Source organism: Pseudochaenichthys georgianus, chromosome 12, assembly GCF_902827115.2.
Source record: "Pseudochaenichthys georgianus chromosome 12, fPseGeo1.2, whole genome shotgun sequence".
In the NCBI taxonomy this organism is placed as follows: Eukaryota; Metazoa; Chordata; class Actinopteri; order Perciformes; family Channichthyidae; genus Pseudochaenichthys; species Pseudochaenichthys georgianus.
In genome coordinates, this window is record NC_047514.1 from 29,609,321 (window position 1) to 29,636,581 (window position 27,261).

Consider the following 27,261-nt stretch of genomic DNA (forward strand, 5'->3'; position numbering starts at 1 on the left):
TTTCTTTTCCAGAAAAAAAAGATTGTTATAATAATACAAAAAGTACAGTGTTTACAGTTTACTCATGCTAAGTAGCTAAAAGAGCAAGACACTTTAAGATAATATAATAGCAGCTTTTTTAGTTTAAGTATTACGTTTACCGTCTAGACATATATCCCTCTAATTATCAATACAAAAATAATCTGTATTTCAACCATTAAATAAATCAATTAGCAAACATAAATCAATGTATCAAGTGAGAGCCGTTAATAATGAATCGTTGTCTCCCTCTGGTGGTTAGTGAGATACATTACAGGGAGGTATGGAAGCGACTTCGGCCAATCAGATCCGACAACACTTGTCGTGACCTCTTCGCCGCCGCCATGTTTGTTAGTGGCAGTGAAGCCCGTGCGGAGGTGCAGGAGGAGCGCCAGCGGACCGTCGTGCAGTTCCTTACCAGAGTGTGTAGCCCGGCAGCAGCCATGGTTCAGACGTGCTCAGCGTACGGCTGTAAGAACCGCTACCATAAAGACAAAGACATTTCTTTTCACAAGTAAGTTGTTACCTGGCCAAATATGACGGATATGCACTGTGTGTCCTGTGAGGACTATCGAGAGATAGTTCACCAGCATTCGTTTCCACTCTGCCTGATTGAAGCTCAGTCTTTAACAGCATCAGTGAGGAGAAGTTGAAGCAAGAGCTTCCTTGTGTCTGTAGATTTTACCGGTAAAATCGGGTGACTGACATTTCACAAAGCACCATTCTGCTCTCATAAATTAAAAGTCTTGTATCAAGTTTGCCCGTGAGTTGCCCACTCCCCCACTTTAACAGCAAGTGAACCTACAGTGTTTACGGTGGTGATAATATTAAAACGTACCTTCAATTCTGGTTCACCTTTTCTATATAGGCTACGGCCTTTTACCAAGACCTAACACATGTAAAACACTTTGTCATAAACTCCAACATATTTTAATAATTAAGAAATATAATTCCATTAATTGTGATTAGAGTTTGATTACCATTCTATGGAGGTATTATCCTGCCATAACTCTAAAAACAACCTAAACATGTTTTACAAATGTCCTATGATTCACTAACAAACACAGTGTGAAAACAAACCATGCCCGGCGCCGGGGGAGGGCCAGGCATTTTACATTCCTGCACTCCCCCAATAAACACGTTTTTTATTATTTATAAAAATTAAAAAATATATATATTTAATTTTTTTAATTATAATTAAGCTGTGAACTTTTATGCTACGATGCATGTGATGTCAGATAGTAACTAAAACAAAAAATCGCAGGCTACTTCAAATAAATGCATGTGTCTGTTGTGATTTGTGATTCGTCCACATTTAGACCAATCACAGCGTCACACTCTGCCGCCTATTCTGGATTTGTTTATTGTGCATTCTGTAGACTGCCATTTCTGTTTCAATGACAAAATGGACATCAGAAATTGGCTTAAAAGATCTAAGGATTTATTCAAACGAAATAGCGATGAAAGAACTGCAGCCGATGCAGCTGCTGCCCCTGCACCTGCCGCTGCAGCAGCACGCCTTCATGTCACGAGCTTTACCTCGACAAACCCCGGGGCTGAGTTAGCGAGCCCAAGCCTTGACTCATCAAGGCGGCCGCCACCAACGCTGTCCTCCGAGGCACAGCTCCTTGTGCCCCTACCATCACCACCTGCGTTGCCACACCCTGTACCACATCATCCTCCTCCTCCTCCTCCTCCTCCTCCTCCTCCTCCTCCTCCTCCGTGCCTCCTCTACAGACGCTACCTTGCAGCACATCAACAGGTTCTATTGGGCCAGCAACCGCTCAAAGACCAACAGCCCCAGATGATCTTGGGGTGAAACCGGATCGTTATCAGGGAGATTGTTTTCAAAGAAAGAAAGAAGCGCACTTCTGCCGCTGCATGGTACAACAACAGACCATGGGTTGAATATTTGTTAAAAGCAGACGCAGCCTTTTGTTTCCTCGTAGACAGTTTAAAGTCAATACGTCTTCATCTGATGCGGCTTTTACTGTCAAAGGTTTTTGCCACTGGAAACACGCATTACAGACTGATAAAAGAGTTAATTGTTTTCTAATGCGACCCTTTTATTTATATTAGGTCTTAACGTTTTTGCATAAATTAGGGCGTGGTCACATTGAGTGACGGCTCTGTCAAGTGACTGCTGCTGCTAGCTTCTTGTCTCTCTGCTACCTGCTCCGTGAAGCTACAGGGACTCTGCCTGCTCAGTTCATCCAGGAAACACAACTTGAAGCCGGCCGTGGTTGTTTGTTCTCATGCTTATATATCGGACTATTGTGACTCGCTCTGCGGTTGAAACAGACGGTGCATGAATGCGGTTTTGCGGTAAGTGAAACTTGAGTACTTTATTTATGTGTTAATGATTTTAATCAGCTAAGTAATGAATGTTAAGGCTTGGGTTAGCGTGTAAGTGAGTGGTAGCTACATCGGTGCTAACGATGCTAATCGTAGCCTCCAAGTTAAAATAATAGACTGTATATATAAAGGTTAAAACGAAATAGACGTTAAGTGGGATAATACTGTAGAACAAACGGCTTCTGTTTGAGGTTATAAAATAAGGTCATCCTTGTAACGTAGAGAGATATTTTATTATGTAGGAAGGAACTGTATGCATCGCTAAGGTTAATTTAAATTGGCTATGCTCAAGTATGTAGACAAGCTAACGTCGAAGTAGTGTATGTGAAATCAACCTTACAATAAGATGTGTGTATATTACAATTATTAATGTCATATTTCAATATGATTACTTAGATATTACAATATGGTGGATTGAGCTGGAGTTCACTATTGAGCTTACACGTTAACGTCACAGTCATCTGAAGAACGAACCCAAACCTTGTTGTTTTTATTAATTGCATTACCAAATGGGTATCAAATAAACAGGAAGCATTGGTAACACAACTTCCAAAGTTACAGTAAAATAAAAAGGACCCTGACTCGGACAATACACAATCCAACATGTTCAACAGAAGAGAATCAGTTATATTGTTTGTACACATGGTACTTTACATATATATATATATATATATATATATATATATATATATATATATATATATATATATCTGTTTGTTTAAGCTGTCCAGGTGATGCAGACAGGCTGGACCAGAGAGTGAGAGACAGAACTGGACTCCTCACAGCAGTGAACTTCAGCACAGGTACAAAGACTCTTTTTTCATACTGTACAAAGAATCAAGAAAGATATTGGTTTAAATGAATGAAGTATTGACTTTAATACACTGATATACATTCCATTAAACAATACTAAATACTAGATCACCTACATCAGTGAAGTTGAGGGGTTTTTCACGCAAAAAGTTACATTTAGATATTTAGCAATATGACTGTCAGCTTTCTAATTTAATGTATTGAAGGCAAAGATATTTAACACATAGTGAGAACTGCTGCTATTTATCTCTCAATATTGTCTGTAAAAAACGTGGTAAAAGTGATTCTTTCAGTGAGACAACAGAGCAAGCTTCTTCAGTTGCACTACGTTTTGATAACAGTTAAATATTATTTTGATAATAACATATATTTCAATGTTGATGAACTTCATACTGTTCATTCATAATCTGATTGTCTTTGTAACTCAGTTAAAAAAAACAAAAAAACATTACAATTACAAAATAATATCTACAGCCCCTAAACACACAAACACACCGCTTTCATAAATAACACACTTGTTCTGCAATAATATGTTTTATGTTTCCTGTCATTTTTGTTAGGAAAGGACATGCCTGAAAGACACGACATTTTCTCCTTCTCTGAGGGTCAAGAAGAACATCCAAGAGGAACATTAAAAGCTGATTTTATGAGGTTTTAAGACCAGTACAGGACATTCACTAAGAAACTACTTTTATTGTAAAAACAGTCAGCTTATCGAATGCACCTATTTCCACATCTCCACTCCATCAGCTGATTATTTCTATTTGCCTCACTTTATGAGCTTCACATCACTTGTGCCTTGTACCGCAGAGTTTGCAACGTCACAAATAAATGCGGCCAATCTTCAGTCAGATGTGAATGTGTAATCTAACATTTTCAGTAAGAATAATGGACAAAAGGAGAGCAAATACAAATACAATTTATTGAAATGTGAACCAAAAGTTAATCAAACATGTTTTAAATAAAAAGCACATATGGACAGAAGGTGTAAACTTATTAAATGTATAAGTAAACACATTTAGTCAAATAAAGTGACAGACTTGGCCTGTGCAGTTGGTATCAGCTTTGCCCAGCACGGGCTCCTCCATCAGGCCTGGTCCTCCTCGCTGAGGAAAGACCCTCAGTCCTCTCCAAACCAAACAAAAAACAGCACGGTTAATGTATTATATTATTGAGGGAGAATTGTCCGGCCCTACAGAAAAAACATTCGGGGCTAAAGCCCAGAATACCCAGGCGACGCCACTGGTGAGGATGTCCGCCGATTAGTCAATTTGGACCAATCCGCAGACTTAACGAAACGTCTCTGCGGACATAATGTAATGGCTCCACGGATTGGTCCATTTGGGTATGGGCACGTCACTGTACCCAGGAATACAAATAAAAATGTCCAACGAGGCGTTCTGGGGCAGCATAGACAGGTATTTTCTGTGTTAGAGTTTTACTCGCTACAGGGTGTACTTTGAGGGTTTGTGACTTTGCAGACCGTTTACATGCAGAAAAACCTTCCTAACACACAAGGGGACGGGTAATAACCGGAAAGGCATGACATGGGACCTTTACATTTATTAAAAAGACTCTTGTACACACACACTGAGACTTTTGCATTTCAAAGTATTGCTTGTTCGTACAGTTGAAAGCTTGAGCTTCACTGTGCACTGCTGAATGATTTATGTGCAGTGTTTCTTCTGCTCTGAAATTGAATATATTTGTTACATATTAATAGATTTTTTGATTTTATTTCGGATTTTTGAATGGGAGAAGTTGAAGATAGAAAACATACCAAACACTAATTATTCAAAGTTTCATTTTATATATACGGTAATACTAAGGAGGCATAGGCCTATATGATTATATAATGTTTGAAATTATTGATATTAAAAAAGAGATTTGATTCCATTTCATTCTTGTATTTTTCTTATCAGAAAGTGAAGTCATTTATTTAGGGTGAATTGTCAACCGGGGGAGCCTCGCTGCGGGGATATTCTACAGATGGCCAGTCCGCCCCTGAAAAATGTCTATGCACACGTTATTATTAATAATAGTAATACAAATAACAGTGTTTCCCATACATCGACATACAAACCCCACAGATCCTCAACTCCGGTGTGTCTCACTCATTAAGGTGAGCCACGGCAGGCAAAAACATCGTTTTTCATGCTCTGGTCAATTTTGACATTTTGTGCCATTTTGATTCCATTACATGTTTTCTTTCAGGCTTTTGGAAGGAAAATGTTCATAATACACATTTAGGTGTTTATTTTACTATAGTTTGTCTATTTGCGTCTGTAGATTTCTCCTAAATTCACCAACAGTTAGCATTCTAACTAGGGATGCACGATATTGGTTTTTTGAAACCGATAACTTCCTTCTTCTCAAGACCGATACCGATAACCGATAATTAGATAATATATATATATATATATATATATATATTAAATGTACCTGTAGTTTTTGCACACCTGGTGGTAAAAAAAAGACTAGTAGTGAGCAAATGACATGAGCATTACTACTATGAACAAAACAAAGCCAAGAACAGTTTTGACTCTTCAAAGTGACCATATTTATTTTCCCAAATAAAGTTCTTGCCTTTTTCAAAAGCCTCGTCGATAGGTAAAAGCCCCGGTGCCTTTGCAGCTGGCTTTGGATTCGTCGCTAGTTTAGCAGCGCAGGCGTCTTCGTACGCTTTTTACACACCATCGTAGCGATGGCGATGTTTCAGGTGACTAATCAGGTTGGAAGTATTATAGCTCGTTGCCTTTTTCCCTCCTCGTAGAACTTCTGCATTGCATTTGTTAATACAAATAGCAAGCGAACTATCTAACTCTGAAACTTTAAAATAGTCCCATACTACCGACGACATGTTTGTTTACTGTCCTGGTTTCACGGCCGTGATGGGAATTCTTGGTGAGCCGGATCATTTGGCTCGGCTCACCAAGAAGAGCCGGCTCTTTCGGCTCCCAAACGGCTCTTCAGTTTACCACATATTATACCTTTTAATTAAATCAAATGTAGCCCTGTTTTGACTAATGATTTATATGTGTACACCAGTGGCGAGCCGTCAGGGCCCTCTAGGCCCTCTGTGAGGGCCTAAGATATTCTAAAAAATAATATTTGAAAACACTAAAAAAAATTCATTAACAACAATTCATTAGTTTTACCAAAATAACTTGATTTAATTGTATTTAAAATAATATTTCCAAATAAATAAATCCTTCAAATATGCCTGTTCAGTTTCTGTTGGAATGTGAAGGGTTAAATGCCGTCTCTCCGAGTTCTGTGAAGACGGGAGAGCTTGTTGGTCCCTCTCTACATTCACAGAGGGCCAGCTATAGTAACTCAACGAGAGAGTAATGTCAAATGACAGTACAATTGACCAATCATATCTTCCCTCTAAATGGGCGGGCTTTATTTTCGTGGACTCTATGACAAGTTCCTCCCGCTGTGAAGTCTATGCAAGTGGTGCAGTGACGCGTCCTAAAACCGGGAAGTAAGCCGCGCTCGGATTCCCTCGACAGAAAGCAACGGGATTTCTCCATAGGATTTTGGAAAATAGCTCAAAATAAGGTCTGTGGAAAACGAACCTGTTAGATAAATGCACGTTTTGTTCAGCCGGATAATATCCACATGTCTACCCTACTTTTATTATTTTCGAATCATAAATCTAATCGATAGATTTATAATTAGCATAAGTTCGTACATGGTGGCTCACTTCAGTGATAGTGATGACATCGTTGCGAAATTATTAACCGAGTCATTTTCAAGATTGAGTTCCAATGATAAACTGGAGTGACAAAGGATCAGCTGCATGACCCGCAAGTGCTTCATCCAAAAGGACAGGAGGATGGACTTTGTGTTTCAGTGATGTATCATCAAAGGTACGCCTAAGTCATTTTCAATGCGGGCCGCCTTTGAAGGGAGCCAGATCTTATGGCTCCGTTCCTTTTGCGAGAGCCGTTCAAAAGAGCCGCTTTTTTTTTAAGGGGGTGGGGTCACTAGGTTTATCTGCAAAATATACCTTTTTTATAATTCAATCAAATGTAGCCCTGTTTTGACTAATGATTTATATGTGTAAACATTAGGGGTGTAACGGTTCACAGAAGTCACGGTTCGGTTCATACCTCGGTTTGGGGGTCACGGTTCGGTACGGTTTCGGTACAACAAGGAAAAGTAAAAAAAAGTCCCAAATGCATATTTTTTTTGCTGTTATTTATTTGTAACAGTAGTGCAAGTTTTGGTATGAAAATAAGGAACTCTAACATTTGGAATCATTAACTGTATTACACAGTTAAAAACAAACTACAAACCGTAACACACACACTCAGATGGCCATATTATTTATAATGGCTGATGTCAAACAAAAAGGTTAAATAAGCTGTACAACTACAAATAATGTCTTGAAAATATTTAAATAAATAATAAGAAAGTGTTTCAATCACAATCAATAAAAGGCTATACAGAACTGTATAACATCTCCTGATGTCAACATATAAAATAAATACAATGATAAATATAAAACAAATACAATCTGTACCTTTAGGAGCAATGTCTAACATGTGTAATTAACTTGTGAGTGTGTGAGGCCATTATGCCTAAATAAAGATACTCAAGCTTTACTCTATTTTCAAGTTGTTCTTCAAAAAGATGTTTGTCTACGTTGTCAGCAGTGAGGGCAGATCTGTTGGCGGTAACTATGTCACCTGCCGTCGAGAAAGCCCTCTCGCTGGGGACTGAGACTGACTCGGATGTGATTGAGCATGTTTGACATGTTACCACTAGCATACCGCACCGCTGTCGAACAACGCCGACACACCGTCCTCGTCCGATCCACAACTCGCACCCCATCATTGTTGTATTCCACAGGGAACCCGAAATGTTCCCACACACCTGATTTAAAAGAAGCAGACCTGTGGGTCTTCTAGCTCCTGAGTGTTGTGTGAACTCGCCGTAGCTACTAACTGTTCTTCTTCATGTATTGTGTTCGTTTTGTTGTGTTCTTGTTCTTCATTTGTTATTTACGGGCGGCTGGTTTTTAGGCGCAATACCGCCCCCTGGATTATATATAATGTAATACTGCCCTGAGTGACAGACTTTTTTTCCCACTCGTAAAAAAAAGTCGCATTCGCTGTGTGACTGCATGTGCCGAACCGTGACGTCCGAACCGTGACGGGACGAATACGGATACCGTTACACCCCTAGTAAACATATCACTTAAATTAGGCCTATTCAATACATCCTTTGTAAAAAATGACATTTTTAATATAAATGATTTGCTTTGGTCAATTGTTTGCATTGCATTTACAGACCCTTGTAACTCTCTGATTGTAGAACCACGAAAAAAGCAGATAGCAACACCTATACAAACTGACAACAAATCTTTGCTGAGCCTAAAAATAATCATAAATAAATAACATAGGCTAATGAAAATAAATATATTGCAATGCGCAAAACAGCAGCATCCAACAGTCTCTAATCCTTGGATATTACATGTCACTGCATGCATGCACCCGTAGCACGGAGATCATCATATCATTCTGTCTTGTATTACTTAACAAACAAACAAACAAAAATGGCTTGTTCGCGACCAACACATCACTAGCACAATCTCATCGGATCCAAATATGGTCATTTCCTTTGTATCAGCAACCAATCGTGAAAGTACAAAGGGGTCTTAAACCAAAAAACCAAGCTAAAACCATTCTTGGTTTAGCTTTTGCTGGAAATTTAAATCTCAAAATGGCAAAAGAACAGTGAAAAAAACGTTTACATAGAAGACGACAACAATTGCCCCTTGCACGAAGCAATGTTAGACAAAAAACAAATGATCCCAAATTTGAAATACCTTCACAGAGTGCTGTCATCTTGTGTTATGTTCACATTTTGCACCCTTTGGTAATGTTCGGGTCAAATTGACCCGGGACATATTTCAGGGTTTAAAAAAAATACAGAACTCAATTCAACATGCACAATTCCCTATACAGTGGCGCAAAAAGTATTTAGTCAGCCACCAATTGTGCAAGTTCTCCCACTTAAAAAGATGAGAGAGGCCTGTAATGTTCATCCTAGGTACACTTCAACTATGAGACAGAATGGGGGGAACGAATCCAGGAAATCACATTGTAGGATTTGTAATGAATGAATTGGTAAATTCCTCGGTAAAATAAGTATTTGGTCACCTACAAACAAACAAGATGTCTGGCTCTCACAGACCTGTAACTTCTTCTTTAAGAGCCTCCTCTGTCCTCCACTCGTTAACTGTATTATGGAACCTGTTTGAACTCGTTATCAGTATAAAAGACACCTGTCCACAACCTCAAACAGTCACACTCCAAACTCCACTATGGCCAAGACCAAAGAGCTGTCAAAGGACACCAGAAACAAAATGGTAGACCTGCACCAGGCTGGGAAGACTGAATCTGCAACAGGTAAGCAGCTTGGTGTGAAGAAATCAACTGTGGGAGCAATTATTAGAAAATGGAAGACATACAAGACCACTGATAATCTCCCTCGATCTGGGGCTCCACGCAAGATCTCACCCTGTGGGGTCAAAATGATCACAAGAACGGTGAGCAAAGATCCCAGAACCACACGGGGGGACCGAGTCCATGACCTGCAGAGAGCTGGGACCAAAGTAACAAAGGCTACCATCAGTAACACACTACGTCGCCAGGGACTCAATCCCTGCAGTGCCAGACGTGTCCCCCTGCTTAAGCCAGTACATGTCCAGGCCCGTCTAAAGTTTGCTAGAGAGCATTTAGATGATCCAGAAGAGGATTCGGAGAATGTCATATGGTCAGATGAAACCAAAATAGAACTTTTTGGTAAAAACACAACTAGACGTGTTTGGAGGAGAAAGAATGCATCCAAAGAACACCATACCTACTGTGAAACATGGGGGTGGAAACATCATGCTTTGGGGCTGTTTTTACAGCACACTCTCACTCCCTAAGCGTCCAATAGCGACGTTTGGTCAGTGTCCGTGGCGTCCAATTGTGACTCTTCTAGGCTCCTTCAGCGTCATAAAGGGACGCAAATAGCTTTCAACTGATTGCAATGTATTCCCATCTGCGTCGGGATTTGACGCTCATGGAAGCACGGCATTCGTTTATGTCGGCTGCCCTTAAAGGCAATGTGAGCGTCCATTCCCATTGGATAACGGAGAATTGTACACCCGGAAGTAAGTATTCCTCTTACTGTCGATTGATTTTACAGTGATATCTGCACTACTCATCGACTAAAAAACACCAGATTATCCTTGTTAATTACACAACATTGATTGGTTTAAATTGTGTGCAATGCTTTTGTATTTTTCCCCTTCGATTCGGAGAAACAAATATTTTTTCTGAGTAAAGGATGACAGAAGACACTACACTACCCAGAATCCCCAGCTATCATTTGGACTACACCATGTGCTCTGTTTGACAAACCCCGTTTTTATATATTAATATAATTAATTTAATTTTTTTTAATTAAAAATAAATACATCAATAAATTAATACAATTAATTGAGTAAATTATGCAACCAATTTGCACTTATGTAAAAAATAAATACAAGTAAATCAAGATCACTGGCTTTTCTTTTTTTACAAAACTCTCCTGTAGCCTTAACCAAATACATCACAAATATGCATATGAACATGTTAAACTAGCTTGCATATCTCTCCTTTAAAATGTAAATATGTAATGCGTTTAAACCTGGCTGCCTTTTAATAAAACACTAGAACGTATGCAGGACATCTTGTTTTTCTTTACATTTTTAAACACCATTTTCTGCAGCTCTTAATTACAACTTCAGATAAACATGTATTAGCCATTAAGAAGGGTTTCAGTAGCATTACCAGAATCTGTGAAGTCACATTCTTTTTTAACTTAAAATGAAACATACAGAGGCCAAAACAATTAAGCAACGGAAAATGTAGTTCAATCCCTAGCATTGTAATCTTTGAACAAGGTTGGCCTTTTGTGTCAGTTCAATAATTTCAACCAGACACGAGTTCTTGTAGAGACTGAGCTGGAGGGTGTGGACAAGATGTCAGTATCGTCTGATTGAGCAGACGCTGCTTCTTCAGATGGTAAAGATGTATTCTTGGACACCATCATCAGGTATTGGGATGACCTTGATAGTTGTCTTCAAGGTCAGCCGTGGATGTCAGGTTGATTAGTGCATATCCAATGTCTCCGTCTTGATATTGCATTCTAAAACGTCCACCTATAGAGTGCCACAGTGACGCGTCCTAGAACCCGGAAGTAAGTCAGCATTTTACCACTTCCGGTTCCTTCGACAAAAAACAATGCAATTTCTCCATAGGATTTAGGAAAATAGCTGGAAATAAGGTCTGTGGTTGACACACATTTAAGAGACGGATCACGTTTTGTTCAGTCGGATAATATCCACATGTCTACCCTACTTTTATAATTTTCTAATCATAAATCCATCAATTAGATTTATGATCCGGCTGAACAAAACGTGATCCGTCTCTTAAATGTGTTTCAACCACAGACCTTATTTCCAGCTATTTTCCAAAATCCTAGGGAGAAATTGCATTGCTTTTTTGTCGAGGGAACCGGAAGGAGTTTACTTCCGGGTTTTAGGACGCGTCACTGTGGCTCTCCATTTCACACACTTTCCTGACTTCATCAGTAAGTCCATTGTCTCTGGAATTCCATCAGGCAGAACTAGCTTCCTGGTGTCATCGGGATTCCGAATAATTTGTAACTTGGCTGGCGTTTTTACGGTCATGTCAGGCAACCCAAAAGGAACTAGAAAAAACAAGAACATAAACAATGGTATTAGTAATAGTGAAATGATACACTGACGACTGAATGTCAGTGGATGTCTCACAACAGTGACATGCCTGGAATGACGGAGCAAATTATTGCCACCAGTAGCAATAAACATACCGATGTGAGGATTGACTTTACATGCAACAATATTAATGAAGTGCAGTCTTGTATTTTTAAATTTACTTGTACAATACATACTTTTTCTCATTTAACTTTAACATTTGGGTACCTAACTAGATATATTATCACTTGAGATTAGAGTAGAGTAACGCAGCGTCCACACAGCAGCGTGCGTTGAAGCTAAATTCAAATCACATCAATCTCCCGCCCCGGACACACAAGCACACGGTTTGATTGGCTAGAGCTTGTACTGGCATATAATTTGATTGGCTGACGCTTCCGTCGAAGCTTGAAAAGTTTAACTTTTCTCAACTTTTGAAGCGAGCAACGGAGGCAAAGTGAAGCGACGGAAGCACACTGCAGTTCGGCAAAGCGTGACGTCAAAGTGAATCAGAAGCTGTGTTGAAGCTTCAACCAGGGTTCAAGTTATAAACTGAGCTCTATGGGGTCTTTAAACAACAACACACACACACACACTTAAATATGAACAGGTTCAACTATGGACACACATCATCTTGGCTCGTGCAGCACGCTCACAGGCATAGATTGCGCAACCTTGGAACTGCAGTGCAGGCATATTGTCATTCAAGAGATGCGTAGTTCTTTTGGAAAACATGTTTTGAGTTTAGCCTATTCACCTCGTTAGCATAAATAATACTCATTACATTGACACATGCATTATTTTTGATAACGTATTAGCGACCCACACAGATGTATGATTTCACTGCGTCCGTTGGCTCCCACATAACTCGAACCCTGGCTTCAACGCACGCTGCCGTGTGGACGGGCCGTAAGTCTCCATTTTGGGTTTTTCAATCCTTTTTAAAACGTACATGAAAACTACTTTCAGTTCATTTTGGACCTTACCAAATCAGCATACATTGTGACCTTCAGTGGAAACGGCAAACCTCACACATCCTCACCCTCAAAGCATAGTCAACAAGACGGGCAGCGTGTTACAAGGAGATTCGGGTTGTTTCCTCCTCCCCACTGTTTACAGTCCCCTCTCCGGAGCGGCGTGGTCCGAGTGCGGGTTGCTGCAGAGCAGAGATACACCTTCAGCCACATAACTATAGCGGTCCCGGAGCTTTAATAACGGCTCGCCAAAAGTATAAACATCTCTAACGCTGGCTGGGGTCTGGCTGTTAGTGTGTTTAATATGCTGAGGGTTTTTTTTATGAGAGGAGCACACATTGAAAATGACCTGGTTTAACAGCTTAGAAACTAGCTAGCACATAGCTAAACTATGATAGTTTATGATAGCCCCATATAAAATACCTTAAGTGAAACCAATATAACATTTGCAACTATTTAAACGTTTCACCAGTCAAACCGACGCAACAAAAAATCGCCACTTGCATGATAAATGTATGAAAATTATCTGGTTAAGCCATCCTTAAAAAATGGTTATACGTGGTTAAACTTTGCTAGCTAACACATAGCCAAATACAAAGACAGATGGTAAATTAGTTGTTTATCTTGACACGACACTAAATGGATAAACATTTAAATATAGTTTAAAACAAAAAAAGCACCCATTTCAAATCCTTACCTTATTTAAAAGTTTTTTTGGGTCAGACAATCTCACAGACAGTGGGTAGCGGTGTAATGGCGGCTGCAGCAAATCTTGAAGTCACCTTGCTTTGTACGTCACGTGGTCATGTGACGTGCTTTGAAGTGAAAATAACGATTTAGGTTGAATATTGTTTTTAAGTTATTTCAGGGAGGGTGTATTTTGCTTCTGGGTAAACGGAAAAAATCATGTCAAAAACGGAATCCATGATTCTTAATTAGACCAATTTAAAAATGTATTTTGATTAAATGACACGGTCGTTGCACTTTTTTCAGTGTACAGCGGAACTTTGTTAAGATCCATATGTCACGGATATCATACTCTGTGCTAAGTAAGAGACATGTAATCATTTACAAAACATCACCATGTTGTTATTTAACAAAATAAAAAACAAAAAAAACGAACGGGAGGAAATGCAGCCCGGCTCTCGATTTTTAATCCTAATTTAATCCTCCTCTTCACCACGATCATTTATCTTTATGTTCGCCGAATTGACATGAAATCACTGACGCATATGAATATACTGTATTCAACTTCATTAAACGTGCCTAAACTCAGTAATTCACTAAAAATATTTATATTTTAATAGGGCCTTGTCGGCAGATCAGGATCCCGACGCAGGGCAGAGGGATCTAGATCAGCATGAAGGGTGTTATTTTCCCCATAAGGAACAAGTCGCTGCAAATTATCCCGCTTATTACACATGGCCACATTCTCAACAAAGTAACGACATGACTACCAATATTAATTGAAATGCTTTTATGGATTTAGAAAATGTTTTTATTGATTTAAAAAATAGTTGTATGAATTGATTTAAATTGACATGCATCCGCTAAGAAAAATAGTCCGTTGTTACCGTTTTTTAAACAGTCTGAATGAAACGGCAGCTCTCAGTTGTGTGTTTACACAACTAATGGCCCATCAACCACAGCTCTCTCCCCCCCTCCCCTTTCTTCTCCAGCAGCTACATTAACTGTAGGTTACTCTGAGTCAGGGGCGGACTGGCCATCGGGAATACCGGGAGGTTTTTTTGCCTAAATCCTACCGGCCCACATTTGTAAGTGTTCCGGCCACTCCCTTTTTTTTTTTTGCTTACCTAAATCCTACCGGCCCACATTTGTAAGTGTTCCGGCCCAGCCCAGCCCAGTGGGGTGTGGCCAGGGTTGGGTTGTAACGGAATACATGTAACGGCGTTACGTAATCAGAATACAAAAATCAAGTAACTGTATTCAGCTCGTGTTACATTTGAAAAACGAGTAATCTGATTACAGTTACTTTCGTAAACCTGAAGTGAATACATTTTGGATTACTTATTGGAATTATTGGTGGAAAGATTTCCTCACAACATGTAATATTCATTACTAAAGGTACAGCCTTGTCTGGTTTCTTGCTCAAGGGCACCACGGCAGGGCAGGAGGTGAACTGGGACCTCTCCAAGTAGAAGTCCACACTCCAAATAGGTCTGGTCTGGGACTTGAACCGGCGACCCTACGGCTCACAGTCCAAGCCCCTACTGACTGCCATAGATTTAGTCCCTAATTTTGCTCTCAAAACGGACCAGATTGATGCATTTAACTTCGACATTTAAAAAAAAATCTTCCCGGGGGAGCTTGCCCCCGGACCCCCCTAGAGGAGGTGAGGTCCACCACCTGCCCACACCCCCTGTTAAATTGTCTCACCCACATTGAGGATGCTTCGTACGTCGCCCATGTTTTATTCCATGTGTCAAGTCAGGCAAATTGGGTCAACATGTATATTGCATCAATGATCTGTTAACATTAAAATCACTTAATATATGCCGTAACTATTTTGCTCTAGGCAACTCAAGGGCTCAGGTAATGTGATTACTATATGAATAATTGTCTAAAATAACATTAAATGCATAGGGTTTTTTGTTAAGTAACATACTTTCGTCGCCGGCCGGCCGATACATGCCACGCATTAAGTGGGCCTGTCTGTCAATTAATCCCCGGGCCACTTTTTCCCCCCAGTCCGCCCCTGCTCTGAGTGACAAGATTACAGTTATGCCCCGGCCACACAAGGATGAAAACGGTCGTTTGCGTTACTGTTTAGTGTCATATAGACCGTTCGGCCACACGAGGACGACACTACGGCACTAAACGACTGCAGATATGATAACGGGTCCCAAGCTGGATAGAACGGCATACGCAACGCTCTGGGGGGTCCAACGGCTCAGTGTGTACGCCCTATGCGATCATTTTCTGATAATGATGAGGCAATAGCCCCGCCTCTCCCCACCTCTGCTGCTCACCCCCGCGTCAAAGTAAACTGCACACTGAATTCAGATTATTTATCTTTCTCTCGATATGGACCTAAACGAGAGTGAAGTCTAATCTGACAGGACGGAGACACTTCTCAAACTACCTAAACTAGTTATAAATATGTTTATTTTTACTGTTGGTCGGGTCACTCATTACTGGATCAGCTGCTGCATGAGACAGACACTGACGCTGTCCAAAGAGAGGAAGGAAAAAGAGAGGCTCCGTGTATTTTATTATTATATTATATAGTCGTTATTCATTTGTTTTAAAGCTCAATAAATAACAAAGAAGACCTTTGACCGGCACTTTTATAATTTTGTCCGGAAGATTTAAACTTTAATACACGTTGACTGGCGAAAAACTCTGCCCGGTTCCCTCGGCCCCCACCGCGAGAATAAACAGAAGGGCAACCATGACAACCATGCTTCTTCGCTGCTTTTGTGGAGGAAGTTACAGCGCCACGTACAGGCTCCTGCATATGTACTGCAGCTTCTCCAGCGGTTGGAGCTAAACAGAGCTGTCTCGTGTGGACAGACACTATCCGGATGACTATTGTGTGTGGACGGAAGATTTTTTGCGATTGCATTTGCGTTAATCCTATGCCTTTAGCCGTTTTCGTCCTCGTGTGTCCGGGGCATCAGACACAACACTGTCATTGCAAGTAACCCTCAGTTAGTTGACTTTAATGTTCAACTGCTAAATTCGTTACTGATAAAAAAGGGCTTCGACTGTACCTTATTACCTTAACACTAGTACCGCCAGAGGTTTTTGTATAGAACTACCAAACACCGTCAAATCCCGCTATTAGAATGCAATTTTTAACAACATAGGGTGCTACATAACACACTTTAAGGAAAAGTCACGGACTGGGAGACTTTAATATGTTATTGAAAAAAGTTACATTGCACACACACATCACACAAATTGACCCGATTGGCGGTTCTAGTGTTAAATAAACTCACTAATGAATGAAACCAGTTCAATACGCATTATTCTTATCCTTATCATTCTTTATGACCGCAGAAATAGTCTTAAAATCAGACCTGTTTTTTAAATGAAATCTGACGGCAGGCAGTTAGTCTGATCACCTATGATAAATGTGCCACACCTTGCTGGCCATTCAGCCACAGCTCCCTCTATACAAATCAAACTGTAGACGGTGTGAAAGCACCTATTGTTTTAAATAATGGTCAGAATGTGACCTGTGAGCCTTCTGAATTACCGTGGGACAGCACATTCTAAACTAAAATGTTCAATCAATAAACATCTTATCTTAATAATATCTTCATATTAATAATAAATCATACTGTATGTGTCCGAAAGGGAGCAGGAGGAAGCAAACACAAAAATATCCCAAAAATATACTGCATATTAAAGCAAACGATTGTAAAGGTAAAAGTATGAGCATAACAAATAAAGAAGTGTAATGTAAACATTTACATTATTATTATGATTATATATTATATAAAGACTATATATTATTGAAATACAAGATTAGATATACTTTAGTTGATCTAAAATATTGATATGTTCAAATGCTCTTCAAAACACAACTGCAAGTCCATGAAACTTGTCTTTCTGTATTTGTGAATGAAGTGCCATCTCCTGGTTAAAACCTGAAATTGAAAATCTGGCAACGCCCTCTTGGAAAATAGTGGGAGGGCTTAACATTCCTCGATACTGGTCTTAGGCAGGTCGTAGGCAGGAAGCTGTAAACTGGAGTCTGAAATGAGGTGCTACATCTGTATAATCAGACTTTGAATTGAGAAATATCCCTTTGCTTATGTTAAAATGATTTCTAGGGAAGGAACAAATCGTGAGTGGGTCAAAGTACATTTCTATTTATTTTGCCAGGTTTCCTTTGGCTCGCCCAGATGTTTGTGGTAAATGGGTGGCGGCTATGAGGAGGAACAACTTCAAGCCGACGAAGTACAGCAACATTTGCTCACAGCACTTCACCAAAGACTGCTTCAAGAGAGAGTGCAACAACCGAGTTCTGAACGAGAACGCCGTGCCCTCGCTCTTCGCCTGCAACCTCAACATCAAGGTGAACAGCGCAGTGCATTCCCACTGAAGACACACATTTGATCCGCACTGAGCTAAATATTATACACAAGAGTGATTGTTAGTTAGGTTTAGTTCAGTTGCATCAGAGCTTCATAAACAGTTTCCTCTGCATTTATTTGTGATTATTGTATGAGTATTTAAAACTATAAATGGTAAAGTCCTTTTGTGAACCCGGAAATGTTGAGTGCCCCAAAGTTTTATGTTAGAAATGTATAGTAGGGTTCCGAGCACATAGAAATTGTGGATGCTAACCTGCATATGTTGAGCAATTTGCACAATTAGCATACATTGTGTTAATTAGCATTGATGCAGTAATTCATGCAAAAGGATGCCCAACCAAGTACTGAGTGCATACACATGAACATACTTTTCAGAAGGCCGAACATCTCTTTATTGGTCTAATGTAATATTCAAATGTTCTGAGATACTGATTTTGGGGTTTTCATTAGCTGTAAAGGCCGCTACACACCAACCTGAGACCAAAGAACGCGTACCGACTTTTACGTCCGCTACGTCGCCTGCGCCTCCCGCCTACGAACACACCGCAAAGACTTCAGTCGACGAGTGTTAATAACTGTCCTTACCAGCAGTAGTGTGTATTCGTCATTCAAAAGAGGCAACAACCGGAAGACAGACTGCGTTATACACGAGAGAAGAAGAACAGACTGCGTGATATAAACAAACAACAAATAGCGTCTGGGTTCCATTTTCACTCTCTCGTAGATCGAAAACATGTATCGTACGGTACTGGCGTTATCAGCAATTGGAGTGTTGCTTGCGGCTGCAGAGATTAGGAATCGGAAGCGAAAAATTAGGAGACACCGCACTAAATGGGTGAAAACTTGGATACTACAGCGAGAAGCTCAGGGGGTTTTCCCAAACCTGTGTCGAGAGCTGTCCCAGGAAGATGGAGACAAGACCCTGAACTATGGCAGGCCACCCTGCCACACAGCACCAATATTCCAGCTCGAGCCAAGCAGCACAGGGATGAACTATCTATGCCAATATTTTAACGGTGTCGGTGCAGTGCCTTTTCAGTGGGATAAGATCTAGCAAATATGTCTAAAGAACTGTACAATGTAAACAATCGACAAAAATACAATACGATAAAAATAGTGTGTAATACAATTTAAAAAAAAAAAGAAAGTTTGCCAAATATGTCTAATGCTGTGTTATCAATGGCTGTAGTATCAAGGTACAAAATAAAGTTTTGTATTGCCTATCCTGCTATTTGTGTTTATTCTTTTAATCACACAGCGTTAATAAAAAATGTGCCTACATAACTGTCAGTTGCAGCCGTACATTATTATTGGTTTAACTACTAACAGTATATTTTTAACACATTTTAAAATGACCATCTTGAACAGCTACAACGTTAAAATACTTCTAGGCAGATTGTGGAGGATAATGGGAGAAAGAATAGAGGGGCAGACAGAAATCAGGGGCATAAGCCGTAATAATCAGGACTAAAACAAATAAAGGCTTGAAATATTTCACTTTGTGTGTAATGAATTATTATAATATATGAGTTTCACTTTTTGAATTTAATTAATGAAATAAATTGGGACTGCATGCGCATGCGCATCTCTCACACAGAAGGATAAGGAGCCCTGCCCTTTTGTTTTAGACAGGGCAGATGTGTGCAAATCCTTTTTGTGTGCAGTTCGGCTGGCAGAGGTGTTCACAGACATCTTCAACAGGTGCCTGCTGCAGTCTGTAGTCCCCACATGCTTCAAACACTCCACCATTGTTCCTGTCCTCAAAAAGACAAAAATCACCAGCCTCAAGGACTACCGCCCAGCAGGGCTCTCGACTAACTTTTTTCCCCATCCTCCCGGAACCGTCCCGAAATACAATCCAAGCCGTCCCGAAATTAATGTGGACCGTCCCGATTTTTTTCTTTTTTTTTTCTACATTATCATTAGTTAAAATCATTCAAAGTGACCTTTAACATAAATAAAACATCATACAAATCATTAGATGATAATGCATCAACCTTTTTATTTTAGTAAATCATTCAATCACATAAACAAAGGCCAAATATATTTAAACAAACACACAAACGAGAAAATTACTCTAATATTGAATCCAATCAAGTCCCATCCAATTATCAAAAAAAATCCAACACTGTGTCCTGAAGACAGAACCCAGAGTAACCACTAACAGGATGACAGTCTGTAACACAGTCAGGAGACCTTTACAAACTGCCCCGCCCCCTCGCACATAGACGGGACAGAGAGATCTCATCTGGATTGGAAAGCTCGAAAATACATCATAGATGCATGTTTTAGTCTTATTGCATATTAGAAACGGAGTTGGTGAAACTAAAACTGCGATATAATGTGTATGTAGCAATAATACATATGACATATATTTTTTAAATGTCTCCTGTACCGATAAAAAGTCTGATAACGTCGGAGCTTAACGTTACCACTGTCTTTAATAATTCCGGCCCGGGGCCCGTTTAACACCGGGGCTCGGTACCCATTCCTACATGGGGAGAGGCCGCATATTGCTAAGGACTAAATACGATGGAGGGTTCTCATCTCAGCCTTGTTACCCATAGGGGATGAAGAGGAGTAAGTGAATAAAGAGGCCGGCGCTCCAGGGTCTGTTTCTGCTGTGCGTTTTTGTGATGTAACGGTAAAACATTTCAGAATTCCTCCACGGAATGCCATTGTCATTGTACAACACTCAACCCGCGAAATACACACACTCAGTACATAGCTAGACCAGGGTTTCCGCTAGGATTTTCTCTCGCCGGTCAAATGTCCGGGCAGATTTTATTTTACCGGACTAATTTGAAACTTACCGGTCATATTTCAATAATAATAATAATAGTTGTGTAGCAGAGTTTCCGTTAGCAGGTAATTACCGGACTATGAGCGGATATGCTTCAGTTTAAAACTCAGTTCACGGGGCTCATTTTGATATTGCTTCAGTTTATAATCGTAACAGATCGAAACATTCAGATTCATTTTTCAATAAATTATTCCACAAACAACATAATTATTACATTCAAACAAACTACTTGTAGTAGATAACGTACATTATTCAGAAGTTTACATCAACTTTGAATAATAACACGGGAGAAACGGAGCCTCTCTTTTCCCCTCTCCCTCCCTCTCTCTCCTGACAGTTTCTCCTGCAGCTCCTGCAGCCCGCTAAACAGAGGGCGGGGCTTCAGGTGATTATGCAGAGCTGCGTGTCTCCGTCTGACTCAGCAGCTGATCTGATCTCTCTCTCGCTCCGGTTACACTTCACTCGCGTTTATGTCCATATCGATCAGATCCAGCTCTCCTGATCGGCCTTTATAGAGAGCACCGATCAAACTATTAAGAGTGAATATCAGCCGATAATGACCTGCGGCCGATCGATCGGAGCCTCCCTAATTATTACCAGACAATTTGACCGTCAGGTTTTGAATTTACCGGTTTTTTATAAATTTTACCAGCTAAAAACCGGTAATTACCGGCTAACGGAAACCCTGAGCTAGACCCAGAGCCATATTATATTAATCTGGCTAGACCATAGAGCGCGAATTTGCGGACCAGGAATTCGCGGGCACAGCCAGCTGGGCGGCTGGCTGACAGCCAGCGGCACGCTGACAGCCAGCGGCACAGCAGTGGCTACATGTGTGTGTATTTCGCGGGTTGCTAAATGTTTTGTGCGTGTGTGTTTATGTTGACAAGGAGGTTTAATAACTGTGTGCTACACAAAACGTGCAGTCGGTTTCATTTTCATCGCCGTTTGTAGAGTTAGCAGGATATTTTTATTTTAACTCTCGTCCCAAATTCGTCCCAAAATTATTTTGTATCCTCCCCGACACTATTTTTTTCGGCCCCGGGACGACGGGACGTCCTTAAGCTCGAGCCCTGCCGCCCAGTAGTACTCACCTCCTTCATCATGAAGTGCTTTGAGCGGTTAGTCAAAACCGTCATCACCTCCTCCCTCCCTGACTCTCTGGACCCCCTGCAGATTGCCTTCAGAGCAAACCGGTCCACAGACTACGCCATAGCCCTCACCATCCACACTGCCCTCTCACACCTGGACCAGAGGAACACATATGTGAGAATGCTGTTCATTGACTACAGTTCAGCTTTCAACACTTCAAGCCCTCCAAGCTGATCATCAAGCTCAGAGACCTCGGGCTCAACAGCGGCCTCTGTGATTGGCTCCTGAACTTCCTGACGGGCAGACCCCAGGCAGTGCGGGTGGGAAACATCACATCCTCCACCCTGATCCTCAACACCGGAGCCCCTCAAGGCTGCTCCCTGTTCACACACGACTGCATGGCAACAGACAGCTCCAACACCATCGTGAAGTTTGCTGACGACACGACCGTCATCGGCCAGATCACAGACAGAGAGGAGGTTGAAAACCTGACATCTTGGTGCCAGGATAACAACCTCCATCTCAACGTCAGCAAAACCATGGAGCTGATTGTGGATTACAGGAAGGAGCAGAGAGAGGGACACGCCCCCATCACCATCAATGGGACTACTACGGTGGAGAGAGTCAGCAGCTTCAGGTTCCTCGGTGTCCACATCACTGAGGACCTGACATGGACTCTTCACACAAACACCATCATCAAAACAGCTCGACAGTGGCTCTTCTTCCTCCGCAGGCTGAGGAGGTTCAACATGGACTCCAGGATACTCTGCAACTTCTACAGGCGCACCATAGAGAGCATCCTGACTGGCTGCATCACGGCCTGGTACGGCAGCTGCACCGCCCCCTAACAGTGTTTCCCACAGATCTGAAATATACTTGTGCTGGTAGCCGGGCACTTGCAACAGCATTAACATTAACCTTTCTGTTGGTCGCTTGTTAGCCGAGGATGTCATGATTTGACCTTAAGGGCTATACTGTATATTAGACCCTAAAGTAACTGCTCCATTATCTGTATCAAATGCACACATTGATGCCACCAAAGGACACAATAAAAATAGAAAGTACTACATATTAACTAGAATTAATTGACATCTTACATTATTAATATATACACAAAAAAAGGTTTCACAGAGATCTGCTTTTTTAAAGTAAAGTCAACACTTATCAAACCGTAAATATAGTCTATATTAAGAACGAAAAGTTTTAATGTATATATCGTTTTTTATACAAATGTGCGAGGGTGATGATGTCAGAGCATCGTCCTATGTGCCGGGGCTGAGCCCCGGACAGCCCCTGCCCAATTTAACCCCTGACTATGTACGTATGACTAATAAAAGCCTTGAACCTTGAACATATACATTTAAGGTGCAGACATTAAGAAACCATGTTGTTTTTTTTCCAAGAGTAGACTTGATATTACTTCGCCGTTGTTAACATGGGGACGTTCTCTTTATACATCTACGGCGCAGAGCTACGTTAATGCGGAAGTAGGCATGGTTAAATCTAAACGGGGTTGGAAAAACGACAGATGGAGTTGCACAGTTCTCTAGATTAATAAAGAACAGTGTAGCAGCGCAGCAGTCTGTGTGACCACACGAAGACACAGCAGCTCAGCCAGCAGCCAGCAGCCAGACCCAGCTGCTAGCACAGGCAGACAGTGGTGCAGGAATGAGTCTTAAAATATGGAAATTAGTTAGCCTTTATGCAGTTCAATTCCCTTGTCTCAAAGTCTGAAATAAGGTATTTGGTTAACACAAGCTGAAGACATTAGAATTTTGTATTCTACAACATCAAATAAGTCAGTTAATAGCCCACTGGTGGATTTAGCTAACAAGTGTCTAAATAAGCAACCCAGTCTCACGGCATTTCGTGTTCACCAACACGATTTTTAATCTATTGATTCGTGTTCACCAACACGATTTCCCCCTTTTTTTCGTGTTTCACAGCACGATTTTAAAAGCAATGTATTTCTACTGGTAATGTGTTTCGTGCCTGCAGCACGTCTTTTTCTCCGGTCGGGTCGAGGGAGACCGGAAGCTGTGTGGTTCATAAAAACATGTTCTTACTCAATATCAAGCCACAATTATTGCTTTTATTTTAAATCGTATAATTTCGGACTTTTGTTTCCGTCTGTGAGAAAAATAAATGGGGCTCAGAGCCTCAGGATACTGAAATCTGTATTTTTTAAATCTTGTTTTCCTTCTAATTTGTTATTCTTTTCAAAATAACACACTGTTATTTACTCACCAATAACACACAATTATCCTTGCTTTTATTTATTGGTTTAATTCCATAATCTCTGGCTTTTTTGGCGTCCGTCAGGAACTGAATTTCAAAATAAAAATAACCGGAAACAGACGTAGGCATTTTGAACGATTACCCAAGATCCTCAGCTATGGTTTAAAAAAAGAAAAAGACGTGCTGCAGGCACGAAACACATTACCAGTAGAAATACATTGCTTTTAAAATCGTGCTGTGCAACACGAAAAAAAGGGGGAAATCGTGTTGGTGAATACGAATCAATAAATTAAAAATCGTGTTGGTGAACACGAAATGCCATGAGACTGGGTTGCTTATTAAACTAAACTAAACGTCATCACTCCCAGCATTTGCCACCTTTAGCTTAGCGATGGTGACGTGAAGTCATGTGATGTGCTGTAGTTCCTTTATAAGCCAACATTAGCCTCCTTTAGCTTAGCGGTGGTGACGTGAAGTCATGTGACCGTGCTGTAGTTCCTTTATAGCCCAACATTAACCACCTTTAGCTTAGCGGTTAGCCTCCTTTAGCTTAGCGGTGGTGACGTGAAGTCATGTGACCGTGCTGTAGTTCCTTTATAGCCCAACATTAACCACCTTTAGCTTAGCGGTGGTGACGTGAAGTCATGTGACCGTGCTGTAGTTCCTTTATAGCCCAACATTAGCCTCCTTTAGCTTAGCGGTGGTGACGTGAAGTCATGTGTTGTGCTGTAGTTCCTTTATAGCCCAACATTAGCCACCTTTAGCTTAGCGGTGGTGACGTGAAGTCATGTGACCGTGCTGTAGTTCCTTTATAGCCCAACATTAGCCTCCTTTAGCTTAGCGGTGGTGATGTGAAGTCATGTGACCGTGCTGTAGTTCCTTTATAGCCCAACATTAGCCACCTTTAGCTTAGCGGTGGTGACGTGAAGTCATGTGATGTGCTGTAGTTCCTTTATAGGCCAACATTAGCCTCCTTTAGCTTAGCGGTGGTGACGTGAAGTCATGTGATTGTGCTGTAGTTCCTTTATAGCCCAACATTAGCCACCTTTAGCTTAGCGGTGGTGACGTGAAGTCATGTGACCGTGCTGTAGTTCCTTTATAGCCCAACATTAGCCACCTTTAGCTTAGCTGTGGTGACGTGAAGTCATGTGACCATGCTGTAGTTCCTTTATAGCCCAACATTAGCCACCTTTAGCTTAGCGGTGGTGACTTGAAGTCAATCAATCAATCAATCAATGTTTATTTATATAGCCCAATATCACAAATGTTACATTTGTCTCAGTGGTCTTCACAGTGTGTACAGAATATCAGTATGACAATACGACACCCTCTGTCCTTAGACCCTCACATCGTACAAGGAAAAACTTCCGAAGATAACCCAGTTTAAAGGGAAAAATGGGAGAAACCTCAGGGAGAGCAACAGAGGAGGGATCCCTCTCCCAGGACGGACAGACGTGCAATAGATGCCGTGTGTAAATTGAAAAGATAATACATTTGCAACATAGGTAGTCCAAATAGGAAGTCATGTGGCCGTGCTGTTCCTTTATAGGCCAACATTAGCCACCTTTAGCTTAGCGGTGGTGACGTGAAGTCATGTGGCCGTGCTGTAGTTCCTTTATAGGCCAACATTAGCCACCTTTAGCTTAGCGGTGGTGACGTGAAGTCATGTGGCCGTGCCGTGGTTCCTTTATATCCCAACATTAGCCACCTTTAGCTTAGCGGTGGAGAAGCAGCCATAGTCCCACCTACTTAACTCTGATTGCTCGATCGTTTCTCCAGTGGCTGTGAGGTTTTGTGATAAAGCTGCCAAATCCTCAAGGTTTCTCCCTGCTCATATTTGGAATATCTGTGAAATGTGTTGACCTCTAATTAAATTCTGAATTCTTGTGTGTTTTCTGACAGTCGGAGTCTCTGGAGGATCCTTTCCCCTCGGATATCCACTTCCCTCTCTCTCTGCCTCTGACCTCAGACCCAGCAGTGGAAGAGGAAGAGGAGCCCGGGAGAAGCCTGCCTGAGATCTGGTGTGACAAGGTGGCAGTTTCCTGTGACCACAACTACACAGCAGAGGACTCCGCTCGGCAGAAAAAGCGCATTGAGCAGCTGGAGGAGCAGCTGGGGAGTCTGAGGAAGAAGCTGAAGACGACTCAGCAGAAATGCCGAAGACAGGAGAGACAGTTGAAGATGCTGAAGGCAGCATGCGAGACGCCGAGGACCGGCCGCCAGCCGCCTGCAACCTTCGGAGAGGGATACGTGATTCTACCCAAACACATCTACCACACACTCAAAGGCATCAAGTAACCATGAACTAATGAAAAGGAGATGTGGTCAAAATGAGAGGCAGATAAAACTGTCAGCAGCAGGAGACATCCGCAGATCTTCCTAGCCAGCAGCGCAGCCCTGAGTCCAGACAGGAAGGGCTCCGTAAGAATGCAGGAAGCAGGAAACTCGGAATTGGTCGGTTCAACAACTACTTGCATATTCCTCGTGTTAGGGCTGCACTGAAATTGCTTTAACCCTTGTGTTGGCTTACTTTTTAATTGTTGTGCTCCCAGTTTGACTATTTCCATAGCATATAGCGTATAAATAATCACCCAAATCTATGTTACACCTTTTAAGGCAACTTCATCTACTTATTATGTTTTACTCTTCTTTTTTAAATGTATGTTCAATACACCTAATTTACACACAATTAAACCTAAAACCGAATTTGAATAAACTTAGATTCTTCAAGAAATAGTCCACCATGTTACTCCCCCTGAAAAAAACAATAACTGTGACTTTAATTTCTAAAAGGAGTGTAACAAACGGTTAATTTGTATGATTTACTTCTTTCTGTGTTTTATTTTTTCCTCACATAAAAGCAATACAGAAACATTGTGTGTCTGTCTATGTTCCTGTGAAAGTTGTTTATTAAAAATATTTTAGATAAGAAGGGTATCGTGACTTAAAATTGGAAAGAGGAAGCTAGCCACGAGACGCTGTGGAAGAATAATGGATGTGTTTGAAGTCCAAACTCGGCAGCATATCTGAAGTTTAAAAGTCAACAGAAGGATGACCTTAATCCAAAGATCAGGAACAAATGAACTTTAAGCATGTCTGCTGGGTGGGCGTTAAACTGTC

The 27,261-nt window shown here is 41.0% G+C and overlaps 1 protein-coding gene and 1 long non-coding RNA gene across 2 annotated transcripts; both read left to right on the forward strand.

Moving 5' to 3' along the window:
- The first annotated feature begins 70 nt into the window (after positions 1 to 70).
- Positions 71 to 27,015, forward strand: thap1 (THAP domain containing, apoptosis associated protein 1). Its single transcript, XM_034095581.2, has 3 exons — positions 71 to 532; positions 17,797 to 17,989; positions 26,044 to 27,015. The coding sequence occupies exons 1-3, from the start codon at positions 252 to 254 to the stop codon at positions 26,437 to 26,439; spliced, it is 870 nt and encodes a 289-aa protein (XP_033951472.1). The 5' UTR covers positions 71 to 251; the 3' UTR covers positions 26,440 to 27,015.
- Positions 1,753 to 3,844, forward strand: LOC139434873 (uncharacterized). The gene is made up of 3 exons (XR_011644176.1): positions 1,753 to 2,343; positions 3,097 to 3,176; positions 3,747 to 3,844. It is a non-coding gene; the product is annotated as an uncharacterized lncRNA (long non-coding RNA).
- Positions 27,016 to 27,261: the final 246 nt, after the last annotated feature.

Excerpts from the sequence above, each read along its gene's own strand:
- thap1 (XM_034095581.2), top strand. The coding sequence starts at position 252 with ATGAATCGTTGTCTCCCTCTGGTGGTTAGTGAGATACATTACAGGGAG. Across the intron at positions 533-17,796 it reads AAAGACATTTCTTTTCACAA|GTTTCCTTTGGCTCGCCCAG; the intron begins GTAAGTTGTTAC and ends TTATTTTGCCAG. Across the intron at positions 17,990-26,043 it reads CCTGCAACCTCAACATCAAG|TCGGAGTCTCTGGAGGATCC; the intron begins GTGAACAGCGCA and ends GTTTTCTGACAG.